The sequence below is a fragment of the Botrytis porri genome, assembly GCF_014898465.1.
Source record: "Botrytis porri strain MUCL 3234 chromosome Unknown BPOR_024, whole genome shotgun sequence".
Taxonomy (NCBI): Eukaryota; Fungi; Ascomycota; class Leotiomycetes; order Helotiales; family Sclerotiniaceae; genus Botrytis; species Botrytis porri.
The window spans coordinates 21,267-35,543 of record NW_024066098.1 but is presented as its reverse complement, the minus strand read 5'-3'; the positions used below and the strand labels follow the sequence as shown (position 1 = coordinate 35,543).

General features: G+C 43.4%; 6 protein-coding genes across 6 annotated transcripts; 5 read left to right on the top strand and 1 right to left on the bottom strand.

Annotated features, from left to right (window-relative positions):
* Positions 1 to 846: 846 nt before the first annotated feature.
* EAF01_011709 (uncharacterized protein) lies at positions 847 to 2,367 on the top strand (the record flags this gene model as incomplete). The annotated part of the gene is given in 4 exon segments (XM_038919967.1): positions 847 to 1,154; positions 1,218 to 1,427; positions 1,480 to 1,927; positions 1,941 to 2,367. 4 exon segments carry the CDS (start codon positions 974 to 976, stop codon positions 2,365 to 2,367), a joined length of 1,266 nt encoding a protein of 421 aa, XP_038764497.1. The 5' UTR covers positions 847 to 973.
* A 759-nt stretch (positions 2,368 to 3,126) lies between these two features.
* On the top strand, positions 3,127 to 4,504 carry EAF01_011708 (uncharacterized protein; the record flags this gene model as incomplete). Its single annotated transcript, XM_038919966.1, has 4 exons — positions 3,127 to 3,412; positions 3,481 to 3,802; positions 3,961 to 4,143; positions 4,234 to 4,504. 4 exons carry the CDS (start codon positions 3,127 to 3,129, stop codon positions 4,502 to 4,504), a joined length of 1,062 nt encoding a protein of 353 aa, XP_038764496.1.
* A 1,372-nt stretch (positions 4,505 to 5,876) lies between these two features.
* On the top strand, positions 5,877 to 6,845 carry EAF01_011707 (uncharacterized protein; the record flags this gene model as incomplete). The annotated part of the gene is made up of 1 exon (XM_038919965.1): positions 5,877 to 6,845. One exon carries the CDS (start codon positions 5,877 to 5,879, stop codon positions 6,843 to 6,845), a length of 969 nt encoding a protein of 322 aa, XP_038764495.1.
* A 790-nt stretch (positions 6,846 to 7,635) lies between these two features.
* EAF01_011706 (uncharacterized protein) lies at positions 7,636 to 9,517 on the top strand (the record flags this gene model as incomplete). Its single annotated transcript, XM_038919964.1, has 6 exons — positions 7,636 to 7,744; positions 7,813 to 8,428; positions 8,475 to 8,634; positions 8,686 to 8,857; positions 8,909 to 9,071; positions 9,124 to 9,517. 6 exons carry the CDS (start codon positions 7,636 to 7,638, stop codon positions 9,515 to 9,517), a joined length of 1,614 nt encoding a protein of 537 aa, XP_038764494.1.
* A 451-nt stretch (positions 9,518 to 9,968) lies between these two features.
* Positions 9,969 to 11,261, top strand: EAF01_011705 (uncharacterized protein; the record flags this gene model as incomplete). Its single annotated transcript, XM_038919963.1, has 1 exon — positions 9,969 to 11,261. One exon carries the CDS (start codon positions 9,969 to 9,971, stop codon positions 11,259 to 11,261), a length of 1,293 nt encoding a protein of 430 aa, XP_038764493.1.
* A 1,324-nt stretch (positions 11,262 to 12,585) lies between these two features.
* Positions 12,586 to 13,817, bottom strand: EAF01_011704 (uncharacterized protein; the record flags this gene model as incomplete). Its single annotated transcript, XM_038919962.1, has 3 exons — positions 12,586 to 12,831; positions 12,962 to 13,604; positions 13,651 to 13,817. The coding sequence occupies 3 exons, from the start codon at positions 13,815 to 13,817 to the stop codon at positions 12,586 to 12,588; spliced, it is 1,056 nt and encodes a 351-aa protein (XP_038764492.1).
* Between the last annotated feature and the right edge of the window lie 460 nt (positions 13,818 to 14,277).

Below are 14,277 nucleotides of genomic sequence, written 5' to 3'. Positions count from 1 at the left end.
TTTGATCCGTTGATCCGTCGATTGATAATGTATTTCGTGGATCACATGCATGTTGCTGTAAGTCATGATCTAGAGAGGCTTCAGGGGCGTTATAATTCAATTGGGTTTCAACCCCAATGGAGATTTGGCGTTCACAACTATGCATTGACTGGAAATACAATGCAAGCTGAACTTGCCTCCAATCAAGTGCTATATTGTATCATCTGATATACTTTAGGATTTGTTCGAGTGGCATTCGCCGAGGGATTAGTAGCTATTGGCGCCGTACTGCGGTTTGTATGTACTGGTAATAGGAAATAGACTGCAGGTATGAGAGTCGCCCACGCATATCAGCTGCATAATCAAATCTCGGCGAAGAAGCGTGAGGTAGTCTGGAGTACGATGTGATCGAATACAAAGAATGTAAAGCTGCTCAGAGGTGTACCTGGGTAGACACTGGAGCCTTTTTGCAACAAAGGGAGAATGGCCACAGATTGCATGCTAGAAGCAACCAGATTGCTTAACTTGATGCCGCACGAAGTCGATATGGACCTCTGCAGATATCCCGAAATATGAAACCTTGTGTTTTGCCAGGGCAACCACACTTAGTATCGATAAGGATTACGGTTTCAATGAAATCTTTAAATCTATATATCATCACATAGCCAAAGAAATGTGAAATTGCAAAATGAATCTTGCATATCATCTCAACTCTCCTATCATCTGAAGTTCTCAGCCGAACACAGTACAGCAAGGGTTAGCTCTGCATTATCAGAGCTCGGATTTCGGCATACTAGGACTCTTTCATCACAGAATCATTCTAATGGACAGTGAATAATCAAACCTTATTGCAGAATCTGAAATAGGCAGACGAAACGATTGATAAGCTTGGCTTCAAGTCTTCAAAATAAATTCCTGGTCACTTCTTGAGGGAATACACCTTGCCACACCTCTGCACTCTTCCTTTTGGATTATGACATACTAATCAACGACGATGCCGCCGAAGGAAAAGCAAACAAAGAGAAAACAACCTATCACAACTTGCAGGTCAGCAAGACTAGCTAAGAAGCGTCGAACTGATACGCCAGAGGAAGATCTACAGGCACCGCAGCGAGATATCGAAGAACGAGAGGTCAAAGCAGAACCCGAGTCAGAGGATAAGGCACCACTTGCTGGTAAGTTATATCACCTGCGATTTCTTTGAAAGATAATCTAACATCACTGTTAGTTACAGACAGAGTCAAGATCGAAGAAGGAGGTGACGATGGTGCCGAGGCAGATGACGAAGCTGAAGACATTCAGGGAGGGAGGCAACAAAAAGAATGAGCGACCCGAATCTTCTGAGCGTGAACCGGAGGTAGATACCCCTGATGTTGAAACGGATTATGAGCAGTACATGGCGTACGATTCTGATGATCCTGAGTATCATGAAATACGACGCAAACGTGGTAAGCCTCATTCTCAATCTCGTTCGTGATCAAGCTAATATGGTGGGCGCAGAGATTGAGGTATCGCCGTTGCCCAACTTACCGCGAATTCCTCGATTGATCACAACACTTCGTGGTAGTGGTAGCAACACTTCGGATCAACGCCTCACAGCCAGTTCTGGAACAAATAGGCTCCCAAAAATTTTCGATAAATACGGAACCCGGCATCACATCCCTATCGAGGTCTTTAAGCAAATATTAGACTACCTGTATCAACAAAAAGATGACATTACCGCTCCCTCGGTATCCCTTACCAACGTTTTTAATTACGGACTTGTCTTTGATATTTTTGGACTCAGTATAAGTGGGAGAATCAAGGATTTACTAAAGTGTCGGCCAGTCGAAAAACGGGAAACAGGGTTTTTTGACCTCCCGTTTCTCTTTGCGCCACCATCGAGGCCCAAGGTTTGTCTTCGACATGTTCTTCATTCGTGGTTTCCAGAACGACTCACGTGGATCCAGTATGGCAAAAAGTATGTATCATGGTCCAATCTCCCTGAAGCTAATACGAAAATATATAAGAAGAACTGAAGGGGAAAGACGACGGAGGGCGTTTAAGGAATATAAAGCACGACTTAGACAAGGTCGTGAGGATAAGTTGCAGAGGCAGAGATACAGAAAAGAGCGCATCGAAAATAGACGTAACAGAAGAATTGCCAGGTTGTCAGAAATAAGGGAAGCACATGCGGAGGATTCGGAATTTTCGGATGATCACGATTGCGTTAAAAGCCAATGTGCTCTTAATCCTGAAACGGCCCATAAGAAAATAGATTATATCTCTTCCGGGCGTGATTCGGTTACGGATTCCGAGGCAACGAATTCTTTTGTCGAAGACTCGGATGATATAGGATGGGCGACTGAGGACTCAATGCTAGCACCACAGTTTAATTTGAAAATATGAGCTAAATGTCTGTAGTCGTCACACTTGTTTATCGTGATGTTTTTCACTGTGCTGTTCTTGAACAGGGGGAGGAAAACAAGGCTGATGTCAGTTGCGATATAAGATGGATTGAGTCAAAGAAGTCAGAGGTAGTCAAAAGTACAAAAGTACAGGAGATACTGATTAGGTATCAAGCAAGCACTTATGATGGATTACTGGCGGTAAGTTTAGCAAAATAAAATTGTGGTGGTGACTGAATGAATAGGACAAAGGTTTTCTGATCAAGTGTATAATCCCTTGTTTCTAATATCAGATTATATTATTATAAGCGAGAACAAGGGGGGACGGGGGAGATGCAAAGTCACATACGAGAGTCTTTCATCGCAGTGAAGCGAATTGAAGAGAGTTGAAAGCTTTGTTTTAATTTCCAAATAGAGTCATTGCGAAGGACATTTTCATTCACAGTAGCCTCGTGAGCTCTTTTGTCCGCGAGGGCAGCTACATCTTGATGCAAGTCTCGAGTAACAATTGGTCCCAGAAAGTTGTTGCTATTCGTGGACAAAGACATAGTTTTACACAACGGAAATCTTTATCTTGTGTTAGTTAACAACCCCCGCAAATGTATTAGTGTCATGAATCTGCTACCCAAACAAAGGGGTCTTGACCATTCGCTAATGCAAGTATTTGTTTTCATGAGAAATAAATTGTAATGTAGCAGGCAACTTTCATTCTCTACAACATTCTTTTCCTCTTTATAATCGATATATAACACCCGTAACAATGGGCCACCAACTTCGTGAATATATACCAGCTGTTAATGTGCTGCCAACCTTCCACCTGATCGAAGCGGATATCCTGGATCTTTCATGTGAAGCATTGGTACTACAGGTTGATGGTAATGTGAGACTGGATAAAACAGCAAGAGACCCTACTGCCTGGAGAGATCGTGTAGGTGATGAAGTGGTGGGCGCTCCTGATGGCGACCCTCCTGGTCAAATAGCAGGTAAACTGGCAACGCAACCAGCCGGTCCTCAATTAAGAGATAGGTGCACAATGTCTTTAGGTGGTGCGTAGAACTCACGGGTACTTGCTCAGATGTTTAGATAGTAACTAATAACGTTTACATGTGTATAGGAAAGTTGGGGACGCTTGGAGCCCCTGGAGCCATGCCGCTTATGCTACTAGCGGTTAGAGTGGATGATCCTCACGATGACACACTTCAACCCCCTCCACTTGGGATTGCAATTGGAAAGCCGAATTATGATCACTTTTTAAGGAGAGGAGTCTCTCATATAATGTCCCGCGCAATGAATATCAGAAGGGGAATCCCTAACAATTTTGATCCCAACGATGACGAGCAAGCTAGTGCAAACGAATGGCAAATGAATCCACCTCTATCTATTGCATTCCCTCTGATAGGATGTGGAACAGGGTACGGATTTATTAACGCGGCCGAGTGAGTATTGTTTTTCTACAAAATGTAATGCCTTTGGTTTCCAGTCGTGCTTTTGTCAACTTTCTATCACTTTGGTATCTCCTCAGAACACATCCGGTGGACTTCTCGAAACTGCTTAACCCCCTCTTGTGGATAAGTGCTGACTTCTCATCTTTCAGAAATATCCTGAGCGCAATCATCGGATGGTATCAGGACCCAAGATACACCCCAGAGTTTGGTGTCCCTGCAATGCGCGCTTTCACCATTCAAGATATATATCTCGTCGTTCCCCCAAGAACCACTATGAATGTACGCATTCTCAAGCCTGCATTAATTCGATCTGCCTGGGAAAAGGCATGGGAGTAAGTGACTCTTCTCCATGTTTCTACTGTACTCTGTTTTATAAACCACACTATTTCTTCTGATATAAGTATTGACTGTGTTATCTATAGTCGATATTTGCCACCTGCTCTTGGCGTTCCACCCGTAAATTATCCTAGTGATCTCAAAGATATCCTGCTTGATCAGAATCGACAACTCACGACCAAATATTGGACACCAGGTCTTGGTCAGGTTTTGAAAATTGATGGTGTGGATAATGTGGCACATGGATTTCCACTAAACCTCACCCCTTGGCTACCAGAGAATATAACTGATGCCTGGATTAGACGTAATTGTAAAGTTCTCAGAGGAGGCAGAATAAAGAGAGTGACCGATATTTGAATTAGACGTAACTTTGAAGGGGAAGGGAGGAGGGAAAAGCGTAGACTAGATAGTATTGTTGAATTACGATTGAACTTAAGAATAGAGCTTTGATTATCGCAAATTTCCCATCTCCAGATGTCGTTTAAAATGCCTATCTTACCTATGACTTATAATAATGATGAAAGATTTTCACTTGAAGCTCATTTGTATCAAGGACAAGGAAAGAAGTACCACGAAAAAATAGTTTCACATTATAGCTACGTGCTGCAATGTAATCGAAAGACTTTGTAATGACACGATTGTGAAGCTGGTTGCGTTCCCGTTCAAGAACTCTCAACGAAATTTCATGTATAGGGTACAATGTTCAAGCCAGTGAATAGTAGGAACACCAGGAGTCTGGACTGCAAGTCTGACAACGAAAGATGCTGATTCCCCAAGATAATCGAAGTGTTCAGGCAGTTCGAAATTCGAACAAACTTCAAAGATTGGCAGTGATAAAGACATATATAGTCTACTAATCTAGAAGATTCAACAAAGTAGATTCTGACTTGAACAAGATTACAATATCAATTGGGCGTGTGGCTATGCACTACATAGGGTTATCACGGCGATATACATTCATGATACAAATATCACCAAGTAGATTTATCTGACCGCCCCCGATGCTTAGCTATAACTTTCGTCCATTAGAAATGACTTTTCACGAGATTTGACGTTACCCCTCACTGCTAATATTGCGAGAAGATGGGCATGCTCGTATACCTTACCAGAACCCTATTTTCAATCCCAATTCCAATCCTAGTTTCAATAAAGAAAATAACATTAGTTAATCAATCTCTTTGAATATATCAGTTCTGACAATAACATCGGCACTATAATTGATCAGGTGACCATTTATTAATAAACCAAACCTGCCGACCATAAGCGAGCCATTCCCCTTGGCTTCCGGGGTTTATCTAAACCCCGCCGAATCCGCAGATAGGAAATAAGACTGAGCGAATAAGCAAAAACGTGTTACTTGCACGAAATTTGTTTTTACATTTCCCGTTTTGGATGCAAAAGAATGAAGAATGTAAAATGAAGTAGGGATTAAGAGTTTGTTTTTATCAATGAGTGCTATACTGATAACGTTCTACCAATGGTATCTAAATGGCGTCGAGAAGATTCAATCTGTGGTATGCAGTACGAAGATGTTTGAAAGTCTAGGCAAATATGACGCGAACATATCATCCATTCAATCAGACATGGAGATGTCAGATTTGAACATTCCGCATATTTTGAGAGTAACTATAAAGAGGAGACATTCCCTCGACTTCGAATGCTACAGTTTGCTACAATTTAAGAACATCAAGATCCCCAAGCGTCAAGCATAACAACAAAAATTTAAAACATGACTTACAAAAACTCAATTATCATTACTGGTGGAACCATCAACCTGGGCTACCAAGCTGCCCTCAAGATAGCAAAAGAACATCCTGACTACCTCATCGTCATTGCCTCCCGGACCGATAAAGAAGACTCGGCTCAATCCATCAACAAAAGTCTACATCAAAACAATACTATTTTCATACAACTCGATCTTTCCGATTCGAAAAGCGTGCGAGCTTTTGCTGAGAAATGGATTGCTGATTCCACGAAACCCCAAATCAAAGCTTTAGTTTTGAACGCCGGTCTTCAATTCCCAGCCGGTCTCGTAATGACACCAGATGGATTGGAAGCAACTTTTGCTATTGCTCATGTGGGACACGCACTTCTTTTCTTCCTCTTGTGCCCACATCTCGCGCCTGACTCCCGCGTGGTTCTTACTTCGAGCGGCACACACGATCCTGCACAAAAGACTGGTATGCCTGAACCTGAATACAATACCGCAGAGGATCTTGCACACCCTTCAGAATCTACGATCAAGAATTCAGGCCGCAAGCGATATACGACTGCTAAGCTGTGCAACGTATTATTCGCCTACGCGTTATCGCGTAAACTCGCCGAACGGGCCCCTGAGCGTCATATCACCGTTACGGCAATGGATCCTGGTCTCATGCCCGGCACTGGGCTAGCAAGAGAAGCAAAAATGTTCGAGCAATGGCTCTGGAATTCTGTTCTGCCACACCTGATTTGGTTGCTTCGTTTGGTTGCAACACCAAACACACATACACCAGCAGAATCAGGTGCTGCACTTGCTAGACTTGCGACTGCTGCTGATGTTGAAGGCACGACGGGGAAGTACTTTGAAGGACTAAACGAGATCGAGTCGAGCAAGGAAAGTTATGACGAGAGTAAACAGGAAGACTTATGGAATTGGACAGTCAGCTATTTGGCAAAGGACGAACGGGAGAAGGCGAGATTTGAGTCGCTCAAGTGATAGCAGACATTGAAACAAGTTAACATAAAACTCATCTCAGATTTTTCAATCTTTATTGTAAGAATGATCCCGATAAATGCTGCAAATGTTCCATTCCGCTAGCCAAGACATCACGATTTCTGTTATGTTTTGTGGCTATGGAAAGGGTCTCGAGAAGATCTAGATGCGTGTCACCACAGAGAGTCGAAAGATACACCGCTGTTATTATCGCTGGATGAGGAAGGTTCTTTTAGATGGTTAGAGCATGGTGCACTGAGTGGGGCATGTCGGAGAAAATCAATATTTAGCTCCTGCTGGGCAAAATCACGACATCGCAAATTTTACCTAACAATCCTCGCGATTCCTCACGAATTTGGTCTATATTTGAATACCATATTAAGTGAACCAATGAAAAAGAAATGAGTTACCTATAGAAATCCACTTAATCCCAAAACTTTTGACAGCTTTCGGTTCACGACGGTATGCCTAGCTTCACATCCGTCACACTATCTGAATTCGTTCTTTTTGACTTCTTGTAAAAGCTTGGATTAGTATCACGTCTTCATCTCACCAAATTTACCATATTCTTATGTACACTTAAGAATCCTCCAAATTCCCTTCTGATATTTTGCTGAACCTTTTTGCGCTGTATCATAAGCAAAAACCTCAATTGATCCCGCTCTCACACACAATTTACAACATTCGCTACTCTAGCCATTCAATATCCCACGAAAGGTCATAGATTTCAGCTCTTCGATAGTATCCAAAACATCGAAAGGATCCCCGTTCTTCAGAAATCAACACCAAAAACATGAGAGACTATTCGAATAACGCATCAAGTCTTCCCAAATATGGCGGTACGGATCAACTTGGAGAGAGCCCCAAGACTGGAGTTGGAACACAAAGCGATTATAGTCAAGGTATAATTAGAGAACCCTCCTGATAATCGACTGGTTCTCTTAGCTCGTGATTTCTGACTCTCAAATAGAAGAAGGGGAATCCACATATCAAACTAATGATGCGCGTCGTCAAATTGGCCCAATTTCAGCCATTTTTTTGATCTTCAATCGCATGATCGGAACCGGAATCTTCTCGACTCCAAGTACCATTGTTGCCCTTTCCGGATCTGTTGGGCTAGCACTTTTTATCTGGGTTGCAGGCATGCTGATTGCCGCAGCTGGTCTTGCGACATATATGGAATTTGGTACCGGACTTCCACGAAACGGTGGTGAAAAGAACTATCTCGAATATGTTTTCCGAAAGCCAAAGTTTCTCGCCACTAGCATGTATGCTATGTACGTGGTACTACTCGGTTGGGCGGGTTCGAATTCTGTGGTATTTGGGGAGTATATTTTAAGTGCCGCCGAAGTTGAGGTAACTCGTTGGAATCAGCGTGGAGTAGGATTGGCCTGTATCACAGCCGCCTTCTTGATTCATGGATTTTCGGTGAAATGGGGATTGAGACTCCAGAATCTTTTGGGTGTTATCAAGCTTCTAGTTCTTCTCCTGATCATCATCTCGGGATTTGTTGCGCTTGGTGGCCATCTCAGAATTGAGAAGCCAAACAATTTCACAAATGCGTTCGAAGGAACGACTGGTAGCGCGTAAGGAAACCTCCATCGATTCAAATCTTCATCTGACTTTGTGTAGTTACGGAGTTGTCACAGCTCTCTATAACGTTATCTGGAGTTATATCGGCTATAGCAATGCCAATTATGCACTTTCCGAAACCAAAAATCCAGTCAGAACACTTAAGATGGCTGCGCCAACAGCTCTCGCTATAGTTGGTGTGCTTTATATGCTCGCAAACGTATGTTGGCGATATCCAGATTTTCATGGAATAATGCTGATGTGTGATTAGATTGCATATTTTGCCGCAGTACCAAAGGAAGAAATCATGTCTTCGGGTCGTATATTGGCTGCTTCCTTTTTTAGAAACATGTTTGGATCCCGTGCCGAACGTGTATTGTCTGTTTTTGTTGCCCTTTCAGCATTCGGGAATGTTCTCAGTGTTATATTCTCTCAAGGCAGAAGTAGGTTGCTTCGTATAACTCTTTTCAGAATACCATGCTAACGATCCCCAGTTGTACAAGAAATTGGCCGTGAAGGAATATTGCCATTCTCCCGACTTTGGGCAAGTAACAAGCCATTTAACACACCGTTCATGGGTCTCTTTGAACATTGGCTTGTGTCTGTGATCATCATGTTAGCTCCACCACCAGGAGACGCTTACAACTTTATTCTAAAGTATGTCCCCATTTCCTCAAGATCTTGTTATTGCTTAACTAATAACACTCAGTGTCATCTCATACCCACTTGCGGTAGTAAATGTCTTTGTATCCCTCGCTCTGCTTATTCTTTACGCTCGACCATTTTCAGCTGATCGCCATCCACAACATTGGGCTCCACCTTTCCGTGCTACTTGGCCTGTGGTATTATTCTTCCTTCTCTCGAATGTCTACCTGGTCGTTGCACCTTTTGTTCCACCCGATGAGGGACAAAATGTGTACGAGAGTCTGCCATACTACCTTCATTGTGTCGTGGGCATTGCACTCTTCGGCGCAGGAGCTATTTACTGGTTAATTTGGGCTCAAATATTACCCAGAATTGGTGGATATAAACTTGTTCGAGAGAATATTGTCACCGATGATGGATGGAGTGGAAGTGTTTTTAGAAGGATCAAATCAGAATAGATGACGAGAAGCAATTGGAGTAACAAGGGGCAAAAGAGTAGAAACTATTGGTATTAAGACTTTATTAGAATAATCATAATAATAACAACATATTCAACATGTAACAGAAAGTACAGAATTGTGGTTCTGATGATCGTTGTTGTTGTTGTTGTTGTTGTTGTTGTTTTTGTTGATGTATTGCAAGTTGTGTAAATAAGGCTGAGATATGATATCCAATCACACATACGCTATTCCTCATGCAATCTAGCTTAAAATGCCACCCTATCATACCCGCTTCCCGCCTCCCGCCTCCAATCCAAATGAACATGTTCACAAAGCAACTTATGTCAAACTCACCTTGCAGTAAATTCACAACGCATAACAATAATGCTCCATTGAGATCCACAATCATCTGGATGCCTCAAATACCGTGTCGTTCTCGCGCAAATTGATATCTGTTATCCGTATAACAATGGCACCACTACTCGAAGATCCTCGTATCCGACAGACCTGGAATCAATTCTCACAGAATGCGGAACATGCAACAGAAAATGCTGCGGCAGGAATATGGACTTTTCAACATACTTATTTAAATCCTTGCTTTTCGACTATTGGGAACGGCTTCAATTCGTGTTCAGCACAATGTTTTCCAGGACAAGAAGAAAGGGCGAGGAGATTACGGGAAAGAGGGCGGACAAGAGGGCGCGCAGAGTTTAGTTTCGATTTTTATGACGATTGGGATGAAGATGAAGGCATGTTGGGAGGATGGGGAAATGACGAGTTGGATAGATTACTAGCAGGAAGTGGATCGCATTCTGGAAATGTGAATGAAGCGCCAAAGAGGAAGAGAGGGATGAGTTACGGAACAAGAGGAAGAAAGAAAGGATTAGAAGGCGACCCTACAATTATACCGAGTACAAGTGCTATAGGATTCTTAGGACGGTTACCTTGGAAGTTAGGTGGAACACTAAGATACAAACCCAGCGCTGCAGATCTACAAGAACATCCTGGAGCGCATCGATCGGATTATAATGGAGTTGGAGAGGAAGCAGATGCATTAATGGGAGATGATCTCGATGATGATGTGCGGGATTTCATGAGAGGACATACGAGAAATAGGAGTTCGACACAAAGCTCAGGAGAAACTTCGGATTCATTTCGATCGAGAGGGGATTTATTCCCCAGTGATGAAGAAGATGCGGTACCTTTGAGTGACGAGTTTGCAATGGTACTTGAAAGACGAAACACAAATTCGGGTACGGACGATAAGAGTAGTGGGAAAACGCGAAGTAGTAAAGGCAAAAGACCTGCACAGTCAAGGGATGCATCACGAACTACACAAACATCACGACCAAAAGGAGTCCGCTCGGGTTCAGGGATGTCGTTACAGAGTACCCCAGATCGCTTGGAGCCTGACTTGATCAATACCTTGTCAATTGAAGATTTACAACTAGAGGAGGAAAGAATACGTTTAGAAGAAGATGAAGAAGTGGAAAGGAAACGACAAGCAGCATTACGATTAGCGCGGGAACGAGGACTTCATGCAGGAGAAATTTCCGAACCCATGTCATCGGAGCCAAAACAAGATATAGAGGAAGTAGAAGATGAGCCAACTCCACCTGAAGTAGTCGAGGTGATACAAGCCACCGATTTACCCCCAGCCCAATCGGAACCACAAGATGATGAAGATACCACGGAAATAAAGGATATTGATAAAGACAAAGAAAATAATTTTGTCCCTGCGAGACTACCGAACTTTGGTTGATGGCATTCGATCAAATGCGTTACATGGCCAACTTTGAAGGAGTCTTTGAGCCGGCAACGACGAAAAGTTCAAATTCGACAGGTTTACCATTTTGATGATTTACCATTACCAAACCAGGCTTGTCCGTACCCCGAAAATTGGATCAGGATACCGATCCTGCGCACAATCTTCGTCTTGCGGCATCATGAAATCCTCTCAAACAGAGAAGAATGCCTCATACGTGCTGCGCACGGGAAGTTATGATTCTGCCGTCAACATCAAATGAGGAGGGCATAAAAGATCTAGCCTTCAAGCTACAGCTCCCGGAAGATCCTGCGTTGCGTTGAATAGATTGGCAATGGTAGACTACAAGAACACCCTCCAAAATTCCAATCTCATGCAGAATACCCCCGTAAGATTCATCTGCAAAACTCATTCGAGCGCGCGAAGATTCGACGACGACGATTCATCATGAGTCGAGCGAGCTGGAATGGAAACCGTGGAACAGGAGGGAGGAAATGGACAAGAAAGAGGATTTTTTATATATCCTACTACAGATGACGGATCACAGATTACAGACAACAATTGATAGTCGATACTTGATAGTCGATACACATCAGCACAGACAAACAGGCATTACCAGAGACAGAGACGAAGACCGAAAAAGTATATGCGAAGTGCTCGCTATACTTGATGATCGATGACTCTGGGTTCTCATTCGATGATGTGATATGATATGATCAATCATCACAAATAGGAGTTTGGGCGGGTTTATGTTTATGTTTATGTTTATGTTTGGGTTTGGTTTTGGAGGTGGTAATGTAATGTAATATGCTGTGCTTTGTATGGAGTATGGAATATGAGATTTGAGATGGGATTGGGGACGGGATGGGATGAGATGGGATGAGATGGGATGAGATGGGTTAGAATAGGATATCTAGATATTGTGGGTAGTTGGTTTAATAGAGCGATTAATGAATCATGCATGCTTTTCCTGAAAAGATATTTTGTTACTATGTGGTAAAGCGTGGTGTAGTGAGTGTTAGCTCGTTGGTGTAAATTTCTATCGTCTGAATATCACTGTGCTTTAATGCTTTGGCTCAGATATATAGATTGGGTATATTGAATCCCAATTCGGCGAAAGAGCATATGTACTTGGTACTTGGTACTTGGTACTTGGTATCTAGTATCTAGTAACCCTCTAGTTCACAAGCCCTGATTTCCTCACTCTACTCTACTCTACTTTCGACCCAATCCAGCATCTCATTAACCCCCCAGAATCATGCAATTTTCATCTCCTCCCCCCCCCCCTTTCCCTTCCTTAAACCCAAGCCCCCCTTACCCCTCACAACTTACTCCTCCCCTTCCTCAAAAACCCATCCGCCCTCCCCAACATCTCCACCGCCTCCGCTACCATCTCATCCACAATCACACCCGCCGGCTTAATATCCTCAATGACCCCCGCCACGACCCCCATCAAATGCGGAATATCCACATCTTTCCCCTGTTCCATATCGTATTCGAGGGGCGTGATACCTTTTTGGGTTAATTCTTTGATTTTGGCCGGTTGGGATTCCCAGGCTTGTATGTACTGGAGAGGGGGTGGGATGTTAGTATTGGTATGATGAGTGCCTTGATAGATAAATCAAGGAGATTGTGATAATGAGAATAAAGGGCAAGAAAAGAGGGAAAACAAGAACCCCCCCCCCAAAAAAACTCACATCATTCATCTTAACTCTCAACGGTCTTCCCGACACAACCAACGTCCTCAAGGTATCCTCAAACCTCGCACTCACCACCTCTTCCTTGTGAATCCGACTACACCCCGCCTCCTCACTCGCCACAAACCTCGTTCCCACCCACACCCCACAGGCTCCCTGCATCAAACTACTCGCCAGGCCCCTCCCATTATAAATCCCTCCCGCCGCCACAACCAACGCCGTCTCTCCCTTCAACATCGCAGGTTTATATCTCCTCGCCACATCCACCACCGCCGGTATCAAAATACTATTCGGTATATCTCCCGTATGACCCCCGCCCTCTCCTCCCTGCGCACACACAATATCCACCCCCGCGTCCAAAGCTTTCACAGTATGTTTCGGAGCGCCAACCATATTCATCACTAGGATCCCAGCATCGTGTAAGCGTTTAATGACGTGTGGAGGCGGGATTCCAACAGCGGAAATAAAAAGTCGTGCGCCTTCTTCGATGGTTACATCGATAAGCGCATCGAGTTGACCGTGGGTATAATCGTGGTTTGTGGCGCGAGCGCCTTCGCCTACTTTGGGGAGAGCGAGATCGACGCCGAAGGGGAGAGAGGGGTCTGAGAGATTGGATTTGAGAGAGTGGATTATTTCGCGGAGTCTGGAGGTGTTAGTGAGGTTTACGGAGAGAGGGATGGAGGAGGTACTGTTGAGGTGTGTATCCTAATCCTCCTATACAACCCAATCCCCCTGCATTACTGACTGCAGCTGCAAGTGGACCACCAGATGTACGAGCCATGCCAGCGAGGATTATAGGATGTTTGATACCAAGTAAAGTGGTTAGGGGAGTGGTTATTGGGCCTTGAGTCGCCATTGTGTATTGATTTTTGGATTTTTGGATTTTTGGATTTTTGGATTTTCGAGGTATTTAAGGGTTTTTGTAAGATTACAAATTATGGTACTGAGTTTTGGATTTGAGGAAAGTCAAGGGGGGTACATAGATATAGACGACCTTAGTAATGGATATAGGAAAATAGATGTGTGGAGAAGATGAACACAATTGAAGTGAAACATAACTTAGTAGAAAGATGGATAGATAATATGGGGTAAGACGGATAAGCTCGTCGTGGAGTAAACAAAATCAGGGGTTCTGTGGGGAAACACCGAGGTTATCGGATGGATAGATCTGCGATCGTTGTGATGAGGTTGTGGGGGTTGAAAGGAAATTACAGGAAAGAGAACGACGTTATACTTATACGAGTATATAAATATTGAATCGCGAGGAGACAGTATTAATCAAAATGTCTAAACATCTCGATGTTGGGTATATCGGA